Below are 16,072 nucleotides of genomic sequence, written 5' to 3'. Positions count from 1 at the left end.
TGGGCCTTCGAGTACCTCTCCCCTTTAGGCTGCTCTTTGGGCCAACTTCCTTCGAGCCCAAAGTTTAAGTTTTGATCCAAACAAATCGATGTGAATCTTACACAAAAATACCAAGTACAAGATGTAGTAATACACTCTTCACACAATGAACCTCATTGGTGATTATTTACATTGCAAACTTCCACATCTACTGTGGTAACATAAAAGCTAGACTTACACAGGCAGTACATAAAAGTAGTAATACACCCTTCACACGAAACTTCTCTATCACAAAAGCACATAAAAAAGAGTTTCTATCCAAGAAAAGTATTCCTAATGGAATGAAGTTCAGATGCAGCATCATTGATATTCTTTAGTCGATCTGTTGCGGATTCAGCAGAACAAGCAATTCCAATTCTAAATATTGAACCCAAGCACACCTCAACTTTATGAATTCTTGCGTTGCATTGATTGGGATTCTCGTTTGTGCCTCCTTGAAGAAGTGGCGCGTCTACAATCTCAGTAACTCGCCCGAGGAGAGCCATCTTGACAAAATTATGAAGGTTCAAGCTATCACCAAATATGTTGTCAGTGGGTCTCTTCCGTGTAAACATCTCCAACAAGAGAATGCCAAAGCTGTAGACATCACCATTCGTTGACACCTCACTCCTCATGCCATACTCTACAATTCAAACATCACATTTGTGTATAAATAGTTCATTTTGAATTTTGTAAATTCAATACTCCAAAATAAAAAAGGAAATATAATGAAGTACATATCTAACATATATATACCTGAAGCTGCATAACCAACTGTTCCTCTTATTCCAACAGAACTTGTCCGACTCTGAATTGCTGAAACATTACTTGTTACTTGTGAGATAAACCTTGCTAATCCAAAATCAGAAACATGGCCAATCAATTCATTGTCCAAGAGAACGTTGCTTGGCTTAAGATCACAATGAACTACTGGAGTTTTACAATGATTATGAAGATAATCCAGTGCACAAGCAACACCAATGGCAATTTCTAGCCTCTGAAGAAGACTTAACTTCTTGGGTACATGGTCTCTTAACTCTTCAGTTTCAATAGGTGGATGCAGCCACTCCTCTAAGCTCCCGTTGTCCATGAACTCATAAACTAGAGCCTTGAAATCATTACCATGAAAATCAACACTTGAACACATTGTTATAATCTTGACGAGATTTCGATGCCTAATATTTCTCAAAGCTTCACATTCGACTATGAAACTCCTTAAAGCTCCATGGCGTAACAAGTTAAACACCTTCACGGCAACAAGTTGAGATTTGTCATCCTCATCAAGAACTCCTTTGTACACAGACCCAAAACTACCAGCACCAATTAAATTAGCCTCTGAGAACCCGTCGGTAGCTTTGAGTAGAGCAGCATATGACACTTGTAGAGTAGTGTTCCCCAAAGTGCTCAATGAAATTTCTTTCCTTTTCTTCCTTGACGAACAAAGAAAGAAATAGGAGAACACCATGGCTATTCCTAGAAGAGTAAGTCCAAATACTAAAGGGAGTATTAGTTTCAAGCTACGATACAATCTTTGTGTCTTGGTCTCTATAGACTTGCACTTGGGAAGCTTTAAATTAGCAACAGGGCTGCACAGATTAGTGTTGCCAATAACTGAAATAGCACTCGCATTTTTGTAAACACCTCCAGTTGGTACCACTCCCCAAAATTGATTGAAGGATAAGTTCAAATTATTCAAGAATCTAAAGCCTTCTAAAAAATGCGGAATTTCACCTGAAAAATTATTGCGAGAAAGGTCTAGATCTTGAATCCCTCTCACTGAACTCATAGACAATGGAATGGCCCCATTGAAGAAGTTTCCTTGCAAATGCAGGACTTCTAAACTCTCACAACCACCAAGCCTACTGGGGAGTTCTCCAGATAACATGTTATCAGAAAGATACAGTTCACTTAGACTCTGGAAATTCCCAACCTCCGAGGGAAGGGAACCTGTGAAGAGGTTATTAGACAAGTCCAAAGAAATCGATAAGGAGGAGAGTCTAAAAACTTGTTTGGGTATTGTGCCATTTAGGAGGTTATAAGAAAGATTCAACAATTGCAACCCATGGCATTCCCCCATACCTGAAGGAATGCTGCACTCAAGATGATTTCTATGCAACGCAAGACGGAATAACTTGGTTAAATTTCTTATGGAAGACGGAATATTTCCTGATAATGTGTTATTGGAAATATCTAATATTCCAATGTTTGACAGCTTACCCATGTCAGAGGGGATGTTACCTGTGAAGCTATTATACCCCAAATACAACGATTCCAAGCTCACCAGATTCCCTATCCCAGATGGGATGCTTCCATATATTTGGTTACCGCCAACCCAAAACATATCAAGTTTGGTTGAGAGATTGGATATTGACATGGGCAATGTCCCTCCAAAATTGTTGTTGTTAATAAACAACCGTTGTAACTGGGTGGCATTGGTCAAGTCCGAGAGAAAACTTAAGTCACCATCTTTACCGCTTCCAATATTATTATTTTGAATGCTGAAATGCAGGAGGTTGTGAAGCTTTTGGAGATTCGATACCTGTCCGATTAGGTTGTTACTCCCAACATCAAAACCCAAAACACTTGTGACATTGAATATTGAGTGAGGTATGCACCCAGTGAGTTGGTTTTTGTGGACGTTAAAGAATCCAAGATTAGGAATATTTTTGCCAATATCTGATGGAATACTCCCTTGAATTTGGTTAAATGGCATGGTAAATGTAACAAGAGAAGATAGGTTATAAATGGAGGAAGGGATGCTACCAGACAACTGATTTACCCCCAATCCCAGGAAGGTTAATTTTTTCAACCGGCCAAGAGAACTAGGGATGTTTCCCATCAAGTTATTACTAAGAAGACTTAGTCCCTGGAGAGACGAAAGGTTCCCCAAGGAAGGAGGGACCTGTCCCGTTACATTATTATATTCTAATGCAAGTTTTTGCAGCTTCGACAACAATCCAATTTCTGAAGGAATTTTACCCACCAACTTGTTGCGAGTGAAATTCACATGGATAAGGTTGAAGCAATATGATATATTGTGTGGAATACTGCCACTAAACGAGTTAAAGTCTAATCGCAATACCTGCAACCTACGCAAATTCCCAATTTGTGGAGGAATTTCATGACTGAAGCTGTTATTTAACAGCCACAGCTCCCTTAGAAAACTTAGATTTCCAATGTTTGGGGATAGTTTCCCTACCAGATTTTGAGATTGCAGGTCTAGGGTAGTGACCCTTTGACGATGTCGTCGACTGCACGTCACACCATTCCACATGCAAAAGTGCGTGGATTCGTTCCAGGAGCTCATCACGTTGTAATTATGGAGATCTTGCTTTATTTGAGCTTTGATGGCAAGCAGCGCCAGCCTATCCGTCGCATTCCCTCCGAGTCCCGACTGCAGGGAGCTCCTACAGCAAACGAACACTGCACTGAAAAGCAAGGATAGGATCATAGGAGGAACAACTTTGGCTTGTTTTTTTAGACGACTTCACTAGCTTACTTCCACTACTGGGCCCTATTGTCTGGCATTTTCGGTACGCCAAGGACCAAGACCCTTAAAGCACCTTGACTTCAGAAGCTCTCTGGAAACATTTGGCAATCATCCAAAATGAAAAAACATTTGGTTCAAGACTCGAGAGCATTGATTGAAATTTGTAACATTTGGTTCAAAATGAAAAAAAAAATCCAAGAAGAAATCCGGAGACAAATCCTCCAATATGAGCAAAGTTGTCCACGTGTGGTAGAATTCCCACTGCTAAGTTTATTATGATGATGAAAAGGAAAGTAAGCAATGCTGCCAACTGCGGATTGAAATCTGAAACTGTAAGATCAAAGGGTCGTGCACATACTATAAAGAGGTGCATCGTTGAGTATACAGAAACTTTATTTACCTTATTTACATACATTGTCCAATTTGATATGAGCTCTGAAAGCATGCTTCCGAGTAAACCAAAAAGTGCACCAGAAGCACCAACAGAAATACCATATTGAATAAAAAGAGCTGAAAGCAAACTCCCACCAAAACCAGACATGAGAATATAGGAAACCAATTCGAACTGCCGAAGAACAAATAAAAAAAAAATTAGAATTTCAAACCAATTAGTTAAAACAGTTCATCAAAACAACCGTACATGATGTAGATCAGCATCAAACTATTATTTTTTCAATCTTTTCAAATAGACGGCATCTTGAAACATTTCAAAATGAGGAACCATGTCTACATGTACTGGATATCCAAAACAATCCTTGTTCCCACAGATGTGATGGAAAACTGAAATAATCTCTCAGCTTTTGTTTCAAGCAATTTTATTCTATAAAATGAAATACTATGTCTAAAACTAAAGTTTGAACCCCATCTTCGGTGTATAAACTCTTTTCTTTGCTCACCGCTGAATAAAACGTCCTCTTGTTTCCATCAAACCTAGCAACATACTGGTGAAAGTTATAATGCAACCAGCACTACATGACCACTACTCTAGGATTACAATTCAATAAACAAATGCAGAGAAATCCTCTGTAGATTAATCGCAAGGTAGATGAAACCATCCGGAAAGTGTCTCTTCTAGATTTATGAAAGAAGTTTTGCACTTGGTAACTAATTTATTATTCTACAATTTATGTTGTGTGCTTTATCTTTTACTGCAAACATTTATGGATGTGGCTATACATGCATGATAACATACATGAAGCCAAAAATCCAGATGCATACCAAAACCAAATTCTTGCTCAAGCCGAATTCCAATGAATACAAGACTCAGCATATTGGCAAGCACATGGAAAACTCCAGCATGTAACCACATACATGAGATCAGCCGCCATCCCTGGTGTCGATGAACCACTCTCTGAACGTCTAGAGCACCCATCTTTTCTAACCTTCAGGATGAAAACAGATGAGAAACAAGTTAGATACTTAGATGTGCAGCTGAGACCTATTGACCCTTATGGGGCATGTCTATAGCTCTTATTTCCATACAGATGATAGCTCCCTCGGCCTTGTAGTGCTACTTTTAGCAGTTATAGACTTTGGATGACACATACTGAAATGAGCACATTAAACAGCTTTAAAGAATGACAAACAAGTCCTTGAAGAACGCATACCCGCTCTTACCAGAGATACTAGGACAAACAATTTCATTTTTCCATAATCATTCTAACATTGACCTCACAGAGCAAGGAAAGTCGAACGAAAATTTTGAAACTAAATCGCTAAAGAACACTACTGTAAAACTTTAACCCTGTAACATATTACAGGGTACATTTTGGTTAACATAGCAATCTAATCAAGCCAAGTAGTTCACTACTTGCAGCTCTTCAAGCACCCTTCTTCTTTGTTCAAGCATTTCCAATATGCCGACATCAAATAGACATCAAGCATTGCCTGAATGTCACTAAATACATAAACCCTCATTACCCGTCAAGCTCCCTTAAGTTTCTCAACTAATCGTAGATTCACTTCTATATTCACTAGGGTTCCCAAGTCCAACATTGATTAAAAGCAGAATTACATCAAGCTTCATGCAGTTCAACTGTTTTCTTTACAAATATATGTAATATAACCAAAATTCTAGATCCACCAAGTCATAAAATTTACCTAAAAAATGGTAAAAACATAACTTTCACAATTACTCTTACCTAAAAAAGTCTCGACCTTGATTGATCCCACTCTAATTTCACAACTAAACCAATCCAACTATCCAACCCTCCTCATCATAGTTTCACCAAAAAACACACAAACGGGCTCGCCGCCACTACGGCAGTTCCCCACAATCCACAACTAAAATTTTCCAAATTTCCACATGTAAATGCCCAATAAATCCCAAAACACAAATTTCAATCCAAAACTCCAAACCCCAACAAATAAAAGAGTGAAAAATTTACATGGTTTTCCTTGAAGGGCTGAAAGGAGAGGCGGCCGAGGAACCGACCAATGCAAGTGTCGGAGTTCTTGGGGCAATCGTTCACGAACATGGTCACCACAAAAACCACAATGTTGGCCACCACAATCGACGGCACCAGCCATGACACCCACCTCTTCAACGGGCTGTAGTCGCTGAACGATTGCCGCGGCGTCGTCGTCTCCGGAGGCTGTCCCGCCGGGTGCACAACGTTGTCGCTCCGCCGTGGACTCACCACCTTTATCTCTAAGCTGCTCGGCGCAGCAGGTTGGCCTCTCTCCATAAAAATCTCCCCTTTTTTCGTTTTTTTTGTCTTCAATCAAAAATTTGGATTCAGACCCAGAAACCCCATTTGGGTTTTGATTCGAATCTCATCGAAATCAAAATGTGGGACAAAATTGAATGAAATGGGTTCTGAAGTTTGCCTCTTTTTTTTCTACTTTTTGGGGTTTTTTAAAAAAAAAAAAATTTATGTTTCTTGGGTTAGTTCAGAGGGTAGAGGAAGTAAGAACATTTGGGAAGAAATGGTAAGAAAGATATGGAGTACGATGGTAACGAAAAACTTATCACCAAACCGGCTTAGTGAAATTTTAGAATTTATACGGCTAACCCATGCATAATAGAATAAGATTTAGTAGTTCTTAGTGTTTTGTTGTTGTTATATTACGTGTCATTTTTCTCAGTGTTACATACTATGCAAATTATATACACACACTAAAAGAGAAAATTGCCTAAAACACTGTTTATTCTACAGTGTTATTCCATTTTTATTCTTTCTCTGTTTCTGTCGTTACTGTATATTGTACAATGAGATTCCATCTTGAGTCCTGCTTTAAAAGGGTGTATTCAATTGAGAATTGATGAGATTTTAAAAGGTTTATAAATTCATGGATTTTTATGAAGTTTAATTGATTTGTAAAGATTTTATGTAAAATTTTAATTTAATTACCTTGAAATCTCATGGGAAGATAAGAGATTTATAGATGCTTAAAATATACTACAAAATCTCTCAAATTTCCTATAATTACTCAACTTTCTAAAATTCTTTAAAATCAAATACTAATTGAATACATTTGTAATATTGTGAACCTTTTTAAAATCGTAATTGAATACACCCTATATTCATTAAAAAAATTAAAAGCTCTTAAAATACCAATAATTGAATACACCCCCTTATTATTCTTTGGTCTTTTACTTCATTTCTGAATTCTTCCTTGCCCCACCGTTTCAGTCTGTCGACCCACCTGATTTCTGGATGCTTCCCCACCGTGTGACGCTGTAAATTGTTTCTCCAAATAGTTTACCCAAACCACCGCCATCACTGATTCATCCAAATCCATGAATTCGCATAATCGAGCCGAATAACCAGTCAACAACGCAGAGCTCTCTTTGTCCACGGCAACCCATCGGTCCACCTCAACGCCGCGTGTGCAACAACTAGCGCAATCCCAACCAGCAGCGGCACCCAAACATTCACCGTCGCCTGTGAAGAATAGCAGTAGAATCCATTTTGCTAAAGATAAGCAATTTATCCTAATTTAGAATTCTAAAGTTCTTTACAAAAGTAGTTTATCTTCTCAAACACAATGGAAATTGGTAAGTTATACGGTATAAAAAATCTAATAAAATCCGAACAAGAATTTAGGTCTGGGTATTAAGGTTTATTTTTGGTTGTGAAAATCCGCAAAAAACACAACTCAGAAACAACAATTGATAAAATATCGAACCCAACGTACCCAGATGAGATTTTAAATTTTAACTTATTCTTTTGATTTTTTTTGTTGTATTTTAATTGCAGGGGATGAGCAAGCTGTTGTTTGGTTTTGGCCGGAGAAAGGGAAGCCATATGAATGCCCAGTCCAACTTTTCAACATAATACAACTAGGCAAGACGCATAATACACTCTGAATCGGAAGGAGAAGAAGAAACGGTTACAGTGTGTCAAAGTTTGTTACTTTTTGGTGGCCTAAGTTGGGGCATAAGTTTTCCGATGCTTTGAGTGTTTGTGCTCCTTTTTCTTAATCTTCATAACAATCATTCTAATCTCTTTTTATCTCTGTGCAGACGTTTTCCAAAATTGTTAGAAGTTGGGCATCAAAAAAGTTCATGACAGGATGGTGGGCATTTCTTTCTTCTGGCTCCTATTTCGTTCAAATCATGTTCATATGCAATACTATTTTCTGTTTGATACTGTGTTTGTAAACCATCAATTCCATGTTGTGGGAGGGTCAAATATCTTTAAAGTTGGTGGATTTCTGATTATTCTTAAGATTTAGAGTTGAAAGATGGAATGCCTTAGTAGTAATAGGAACTTAAACTTAGATTGTTGGCATGCTTTAGTAGAAGTATATTACAAAGTTAGCTAAGACAGAACTAGCCTTTTGCCAGATGAATTCAAGAAATGTACAACTTAGCTTGTTACAAGTTTTAGACTGAACCCATTTCATATAATTTTACGCTAATGTCATATATGTGTGGATTTTTTTTTTGATGCATCCATTATGTAGTAGCTAGAGGTCGCACTTGGTGCGATGGCAAGTGCTTTCGCTCATGAGCGGTAGGTCTCGGGTTCGAGATTTGGGAGCAGCCTCTCCATAAATGGTGGTAAGGCTAGCCGACATTCACCTCTTCCAGACCCTGCGTAAAGCAGGAGCCTTGTGCACTAGGTACGACCTTTTTATCCATTATGTAGTAGCCAATGAGATTAAAGCTTCGTTCTCCTTCTTTGAGACGGCTTTTTGCTCATATATATATATATATATATATATATATATATATATATATATATATATATATATATGTATTATCTTTTACTACAATCACTTATGGATGTGGCCATACATGCATGATAACATACATGAAGCTAAAAATCCAGATGCTTACCAAATTCAAATTCTTGCTCAAGCCGAATTCCAATGAATACAAGACTCAGCATATTGGCAAGCACATGGAAAACTCCAGCATGTAACCACATACATGAGATCAGCCGCCATCCCTTGGTGTTGATGAACCACTCCTTGCGTGTCTAGAGCACCCACCTTTTCTAACCTTTAGGATGAAAACACATGAGAAACAAGTTAGATATGCAACTGAGACCTATTGACCTTATAGGACATGTCTATAGCTCTTATTTACAAACAGATGATAGCTCCCTGGCCCTTGTAGTGCTACTTTGAGCGGTTAAAGACTTTGGATGATGCATACTGAAATGAGCACATTAAACAGCTTAAAAGAATGACAAACGAGTCCTGTAAGAATGCATACCCGCTCTTACCAGACAAAATTAAGACAGAACAATTTCATTTTTCCATGATCATTCTACCATTGGCCTCACAGACCAAGGAAAGTGAACTTTTGAAACCAAGTCGCTAAAGAACGCTAAAGTAAAACTTTAACCCTATAAACATACTACAGGGGACATTTTGATTAACATAGCAATCTAATCAAACCAAGTAGTTAACTACTGCAGCTCTTCGAGCACCTTTCTTCTTTGTTCAAGCATTTCCGATACACCGACATCAAATAGACATCAAGCATGGCCTGAATGTCACTAAATACCTAAAACCCTCATTACCCCTCAAGCTTCATGCAGTTCAACTATTTTCTTTACACATATATCTAATATAACCAAAATTCCAAATCCACCAAGTCACAAAATTTGCCCAAAAATTTGTAAAAACATAACTTTCACAATAACTCTTACCTTAAAAAGTCTCAACCTTGATTGATCCCACTCTAATTTCACAAAAAAAAATTAAAACCAGCCAAACTATCCAACCCTCCTCGTCATTATTTCACCAAAAACACATCAACAAAAGCAACTTACATGAAACGGGATCGCCATTACATCAGTTCCCCATAATCCACAACTAAAATTTTCCAAATTAACACATGCGAGCACCCAACAAATCCCAAAACACAAATTTCAATCCAAAACTGCAAATCCCAACAATTTTAAACACCGAAACTAATATAAGAGTGAAGCTTTACGTGGTTGAAGACGGCCCAAGAAGTGGGTTTTCCTTGAAGGGCTGAAAGGAGAGGCGATGAGATTTTCAACAGAAATGACTCCGGATCCCTTCCGCCAAATTCACAAGTTCGGATCGGCCCTTGAAATTTGATCAAATCTATTATAACTTTTATAGTGAACTTTGTTTGTAGCCGTTTGATCAAATTTAAATTACTCGGATCTTTGAACTTGGTGGATTTGGTGGAAGGGAGCCGGAGAGGATACTTTTCCATTTTCAACCACTTTCATCGCACCACGTGTCTTTATCTATTAGTAATATCAGCTCAGATTTTTGTTTAAGTGTGAAATTTGAAAGTTTTTTTAGATATTTTTTGTTGTAAATTTTTTCTAATTTTTTTTTTGTATTTTTTACCGTGGGATTAATCCTGACCGTTGAATTTTTCAAAATTTTAATATCAAATGCGCCACAAAGTGCCACGTGGCACAACATCATCTTTTAAATTACTTGTATCTTTTGAAATTTAATAGTCCGGATCAACAAATTGTTGAAAATCCAATAGTTGTGGGGCGCCCAAATTAGAGCTGTTTGGTTCAACATTGGTGCACGGGGTTAAGGTCAGCCTCCAGCTACTTGACGTCAGGCCCGTCGTTACTTATTGCCAACGGGCTGCAAGGGTAGTTCAACGAGCTTCTTGGAGCCCAACAATTGCCTGCCCAATTTGGCATCGACGGACCATCATATTTTTGGTCAAAGGTAATTTAACCCAATTGCCTGGTCAATTGGCAAGAATTATGATGAGCATAGTAGAATTTTCAGCAATGGAGTATATATACACCTAAAATAGTCAAGAATAAGCTATATAGTGTCTTTTGTTTGAACTTATAATTTATACAAATTTTTTTCGGAATAATGTTATATTGTCAGATAATTTTAAATGCAATATTGCCAAAACAATTTTTGGAACGACGGACTATTTAATTTTAAGATCAATTTTAGAGCGACCCCTCATACAACTTTGCTTATAGTTGTACTTTTGTTGTGGGTGGGTGGTGGTGGTTAAAGAGTGACCCCATATCCAAGGTAGTTAAAGAGAGGGAGATCTAAACTCAGTGGTTTGTGTGAGGAAGGCCATTAGAATGAGCTAATAAGAACCATATAATTTAAAATGAGTGGTTTGGATCTCTGTGTTTGTCGGCTTCGGACACAGAGATCCCGCGAAGGCCTCCCCTATTTGGTGCAATTCATTTAATGGGGAGCTTCATTGAATCACAATAATATGTAGGGGTACAAAATGATTGAAATGAGCCGTCACGCCCCGATCCCGACATATGTCCAGGATCGACACGTGACGTCACCAAGTATCTGTATATCTAACATACCCCGCCTCCGGGATATGTACAAAGCATAACTCAAGATTTGAATTGCGTAGTAATTTTAGTATACTTTATGGCTGCATCTAACCTCCTCGTTAGACTGCCTACATACCCTAAAGGGATCAAGTCATTTGTGGTTTATCATTTCAATAAACTCATATCACCACTGCAAGTCATTACTACGTACATGTAATCAGAATAACTAATAGAAACGGTATACTTTCTTTGTATAGCTTGTCTAGGCATATGAGACACACACACACACACACACACACTCACACATATATATAACTTCAAAACATGAACCATCAACTTGATTTTGGTTTCAGAATAGGCATGCATGTAGACATTTACACCTAATAGGACATCCATTGTATCATTTAAGCAAACAACATGATACGTATAAGCGTGAAATACTTAAACGAAAAGTAACCACACCAAATTGGATATGTCAACTATTGATATCTATACCAGCCATAATAAATTGATCTTGAACTCATAAACATAGTAATGTATTCAATTAGAGAATATGTATAATGTTTGATAATCCATTAATCTTAACCAAGGAACTAGTTCTCAGGCCATAGAATAACATGCAATCCATAAACTATAACATTCATATAATTATTCGTAACTAGTACACTAGCCCAACCATATCAATGATCCTTAATTATTATTATAGAAAAACCAAATTGTTTATTCAAGTGCCTCAAAATAAAAATGTAAATTCCTAGCAGTCTTAAGCTCTTCATCCGCTGAAAGAATGAAATAAAGAACCACCAATAAATCCACAGCCAAAACAAAAGTCATATAATACTCTAATAATAACATTGTCCAATCAAATATTCAACATCTGGCAATGCCATGGGAAGAATAAATATGCCATGGGAAGAATAAAGAACCATTCAGTAGTTTTAGAACTCTAATTAACTGCACAAACCTTGTGAAATCTCGTTCCCGGATTTCACTGTTATAATCCACGCATTATTATTATTGAAATTTTATGTTGTTTTTGGGAATTTATAGTAATTTATTTGAATTTAGATTTTAATTAAACCAGTTACGAAGTTTGAAGTTTGGAAATTAATTATTTAAAATCCGTAGATCTTTCGAGGTCACAATTTATATTTCTGAATAGAGCTCGATCCCATGAACGCACAAGCGAAAGCCGTTTGCGAGTTCGGATTATAACAGTATAATTACCGACGTTTAAAGTTGTGATACTATAGATTTTAGGAATTAATTATCTCCCACTTTGTGAGTAAGAGGCCCATACCGATATTTGGGTTAAAGGACCAATTGGTTAGAAGAGGGAAATGACCAATCAGATTTAAACAAAAAAAAAAGGTTAGGCAGCAGCCAATTAAAAAAAAGGGAAGAAAAGAAAGAAGAAGGGAGTTTCAAGAGGAAAAGGGGAGAGTTTCGGCCAAGGGGAGGAGGATAGAGAAAGGAGGTAGCGAATGAGGGAGGAAGAAAGAAGGGGAAATGAGGGAAGGAGAGAATGAGGGGGAAATCGAGTTTCCCCTTGACCCGCGCACCCGACTTGTTCCACCATATTTTCTGATGGTTTTCCATTGGATTTCCATCAAATTGGACCGAATTCACATGCCCAAGCTTTATCTCACCACTCCCTATTCGAAGTAATTTAGGGTAATTTGGTGAAGAACTGACAGTGGGTGTTCCGAAGCCATGACGGCGATCCGCCTATTTTCGAAGGGATTTCCGTCAACCATCACCACCCTCAAGTGTCTTTAGAGTCCAGGAACAAAGCCCAATCAACATTGGAGGCGGTGGAGTTGAGTTTGACATTGAATTGAACCGCACCTAATTTCTAGGGTTCTGGCTGATGGAGGAGTTTTCAGGCCACTTCCCGGCTGAATTGGACTTTGGACCAGGTATGAAAGTTGTTCCTCTTATTGAAATCTACTTGCCTGTAAAATTTGATAATTTTTGGAGTTAGTTGAATTTTCCTGCAAGTTGGGACGACAGGCCGCCGTGTGCGGCGGCGCGTGCGGCGGTGGACCGATGATGTCTTTCTAAGTCCAATTAGATGCCCTAATTTCATATTTGATATCCGAATAATGTGATTTGATTAATTGAACCTAGTTTCATTATGATACATCACTTGATCATTATACGAATTGATGATCCAACTGTTGGATCGTCTCCAAACTTTAGTGCATTATAACACATAATATTTTAGGACATTAGAAATTGACGGATCGGGAATCCGAAGTACGGATTTTCCCGAATTGAATTTCTAAGTTTGTAAAACTTATTGTTGACCGCCACCTAATTCTAGAAATTGGCGGAGATCCGGCCGTCGGATCTCAATGAGAATTTAGTATGTTATTCTATGAGAATAATAAGGACCTAAGAACTTACGGATCCAAAATCGGATCGGCAGATCTTTCGGATTGAATTACGTGGAGTTGCGAACCCTACCGTTGATCGAGAGTTGACTTTTGGTCAACATGTCCCGAAACGTTTTGGATACTAAAATTGGTACTACGGGAGACTAAGTGAAGTCTAGTGAACCATTGGTTAGAGAGTGATTTGAATATATGTGATATGGTTATTACCTTAATTTCTTATATTAATATCATTTGTGAATATGACTTGGTTTTATAAATGTAATTTCTTTTGAAATGTGATTTTTTATATATATATATATATATTTAGCTATACGTGATTTGGCTTGTGTATTGATGATTGTAATATACGTGTGTTTAATTATCTCTTTTTAGCAATGTGAATGATAAGAATGATAAATGCTATGACTATGTGATCTTAGAATCCTATTAGAAGTATTATGTAGAATTTATATGATTGTGTGATGTATTAGTTGGTGGCCATGAGAAGTTGATGGTGTAGTGACTACGTTGTAACCCATAGGGGTTGAGTTGTGGGTAGATTATGTGTTAAATTTCCTGCACCATGGAGCAATGGTATATCGATGGTCCTGCTTGGTTAATCCGCATGGGGCACCATACTATATATGGATCACGCTTGGTTAATCCGCGTTGGGTGATCCTTATGGCCATTTATACTTAGGGGTGATCATGTTTGGTTAATCCGCGTTAGGTGATCACTGCCTAACAGTTCTGTAGGTGTGACTTTGCTTGGTTAATCCGCGTTCGGGGTCACTACCTACCTAATTATCTTGACCCTGCTTGGTTAATCCGCATTGGGGGGGTCACTAGTGGTCCTTCTTGGTTAATCCGCATTGGGGGACCATACTATATGTGGATCGCGCTCGGTTAATCTGCGTTGGGCGATCCTTATGGCCATGTATGCTTATGAGTGATCATGCTTGGTTAATCTGCATTGGGTGATCACTTCCTAACAACTATATGAGTGACTCTGCTTGGTTAATCCGCATTGGAGGGTCATTGCCTACTTGGTTACTTTCTCAGGGGTGGCTCTGCTTGGTTAATCCGCTTTGGGTGGCCACTTCGTGTTTGGTTACTTATGTAGGCTTCGGCTGAACTACATCCCTCTAGCCCTAGTTTTTAATGTACATATGAATGATGGTTTTTGAGAATCTTGGTGGTTTGAATGGGAAAAGCCGTTGGATGTCTGGATGACTCATTCAGAGTTGTTAGAGACTTGACTATGTTTTTATATTTACGAACTTATATTGAGGTTTATAAACTCTGATCAATGGTCTTTGTTTTTATTGATTATCACATACTTGTATTATTGTCACTCACCCGAGCTTCGCAGCTTATCCGAGTTCTGTTTGGTCGGTGCACCATTTCCATGATGTTGGCACTGATTTTACATATGACAGGCCTGGATAGATTATAAGAAACCACTTGATATTTTGGTTTCGTTGAGTGGTCCGAAACTCAGTGTTGTTGGATTCTGTTGAGTGGTCCGGAATCCTTGCTCTTGCTCATTCCCATAAGGTTAGTCTAGAAGCCTAGATTCGAATGAATGAGAGTTATCCACAATAGACCTTGCGAATATAAAATAGATTTACCATGTTATTGCTCATAATCCAAGTAGGAAATTATATAGAGTTCCTTGGTTAATTTTGTGAAATGACATGTTATTGCATTCATTGATTAACATAATTAAATGCTAAGATCATGTATCTTTGATTTATGAATTGATCGATTGACAAGATTGTGGAATGACAATGGCATGTTGGTTTGTTTTGTAGCCTTGAACTTGGTAATGTCATGCATGTCAAGTTCTAATAATTAATTACAGAATGCTACGTATTCCTGTTAGAACGTACTAGAATAAATGTCTAAATTAGTGAATGACGAACTACGAATGGCTTGATCCCTATTGAGGGTACGTAGGCAGTCTAACGGGAGGTTAGATGCAGCCATAAAGTGTACAAAAAAAAAATGACTACGCAATTCGAGGTATGGGATGTGCTTGGTACATATCCCAAAGACGGGTATGTTAGATATATGGTTATTTGATGACGTCACGTGTCCATCATGAACGTATGTCGGGATCGGGGCGTGACAAACCTAGGCTGCAACACATACAATTTCAGCAATGTTCTTTTCAGTGCATAAAGGGTAGGACAAATATGGCACACAAAATATTCCAACGTATCTGGCCTCGATTATGGAATAACATTAATGCTTATAACACAAACCCAACCCTTAAATTTCTAAAGAGAATCGAATTGAGGTTAGGATTTCAATGTTCTTCCTTATATATGCAACCAAACATGACTACCCGGTTCCGATTCAACTCCTAAACAATACAACAAGCATCATCTCAAATATGCATACAAAATATCGAATTAAAATTCGAAACCATGAATTGACCCCAAAACTAAAAGTTAAAA

At 37.9% G+C, this 16,072-nt stretch overlaps 1 protein-coding gene and 1 long non-coding RNA gene across 7 annotated transcripts; one reads left to right on the top strand and one right to left on the bottom strand.

Moving 5' to 3' along the window:
• Positions 1-273: 273 nt before the first annotated feature.
• On the bottom strand, positions 274-6,502 carry LOC114819202 (probable LRR receptor-like serine/threonine-protein kinase At3g47570). 4 transcript variants are annotated; one of them, XM_070807503.1, is made up of 5 exons: positions 5,896-6,502; positions 4,727-4,890; positions 3,909-4,073; positions 775-3,818; positions 274-661 (listed from the first exon to the last, which is right to left on the bottom strand). In XM_070807503.1, the coding sequence occupies exons 4-5, from the start codon at positions 3,467-3,469 to the stop codon at positions 294-296; spliced, it is 3,063 nt and encodes a 1,020-aa protein (XP_070663604.1). In that variant the 5' UTR covers positions 3,470-3,818; positions 3,909-4,073; positions 4,727-4,890; positions 5,896-6,502; the 3' UTR covers positions 274-293. The 4 variants fall into 4 exon arrangements, 3 of the variants coding, with proteins under 3 accessions (XP_070663604.1, XP_070663605.1, XP_028945146.2); XM_070807504.1 differs by having other exon boundaries at positions 4,820-4,890; XM_029089313.2 differs by having other exon boundaries at positions 775-4,073; positions 4,820-4,890.
• Positions 6,503-7,079: 577 nt separating this feature from the next.
• LOC139189163 (uncharacterized) lies at positions 7,080-10,846 on the top strand. Of its 3 annotated transcripts, none has more exons than XR_011572778.1 (3): positions 7,080-8,029; positions 8,420-8,578; positions 8,818-10,846. It is a non-coding gene; the product is annotated as an uncharacterized lncRNA (long non-coding RNA). The 3 variants fall into 3 exon arrangements; XR_011572777.1 differs by having other exon boundaries at positions 8,788-10,846; XR_011572776.1 differs by having other exon boundaries at positions 8,776-10,846.
• Positions 10,847-16,072: the final 5,226 nt, after the last annotated feature.

Source organism: Malus domestica, chromosome 11 (genome assembly GCF_042453785.1).
Source record: "Malus domestica chromosome 11, GDT2T_hap1".
Classification (NCBI taxonomy): Eukaryota; Viridiplantae; Streptophyta; class Magnoliopsida; order Rosales; family Rosaceae; genus Malus; species Malus domestica.
The sequence above is the reverse complement of the archived record's forward strand: the minus strand, read 5'-3'. Positions and strand labels throughout refer to the sequence as shown.

Excerpts from the sequence above, each read along its gene's own strand:
- LOC114819202 (XM_070807503.1), bottom strand. The coding sequence starts at position 3,469 with ATGATCCTATCCTTGCTTTTCAGTGCAGTGTTCGTTTGCTGTAGGAGC. Across the intron at positions 662-774 it reads AGTTGGTTATGCAGCTTCAG|AGTATGGCATGAGGAGTGAG; the intron begins GTATATATATGT and ends TTTGAATTGTAG.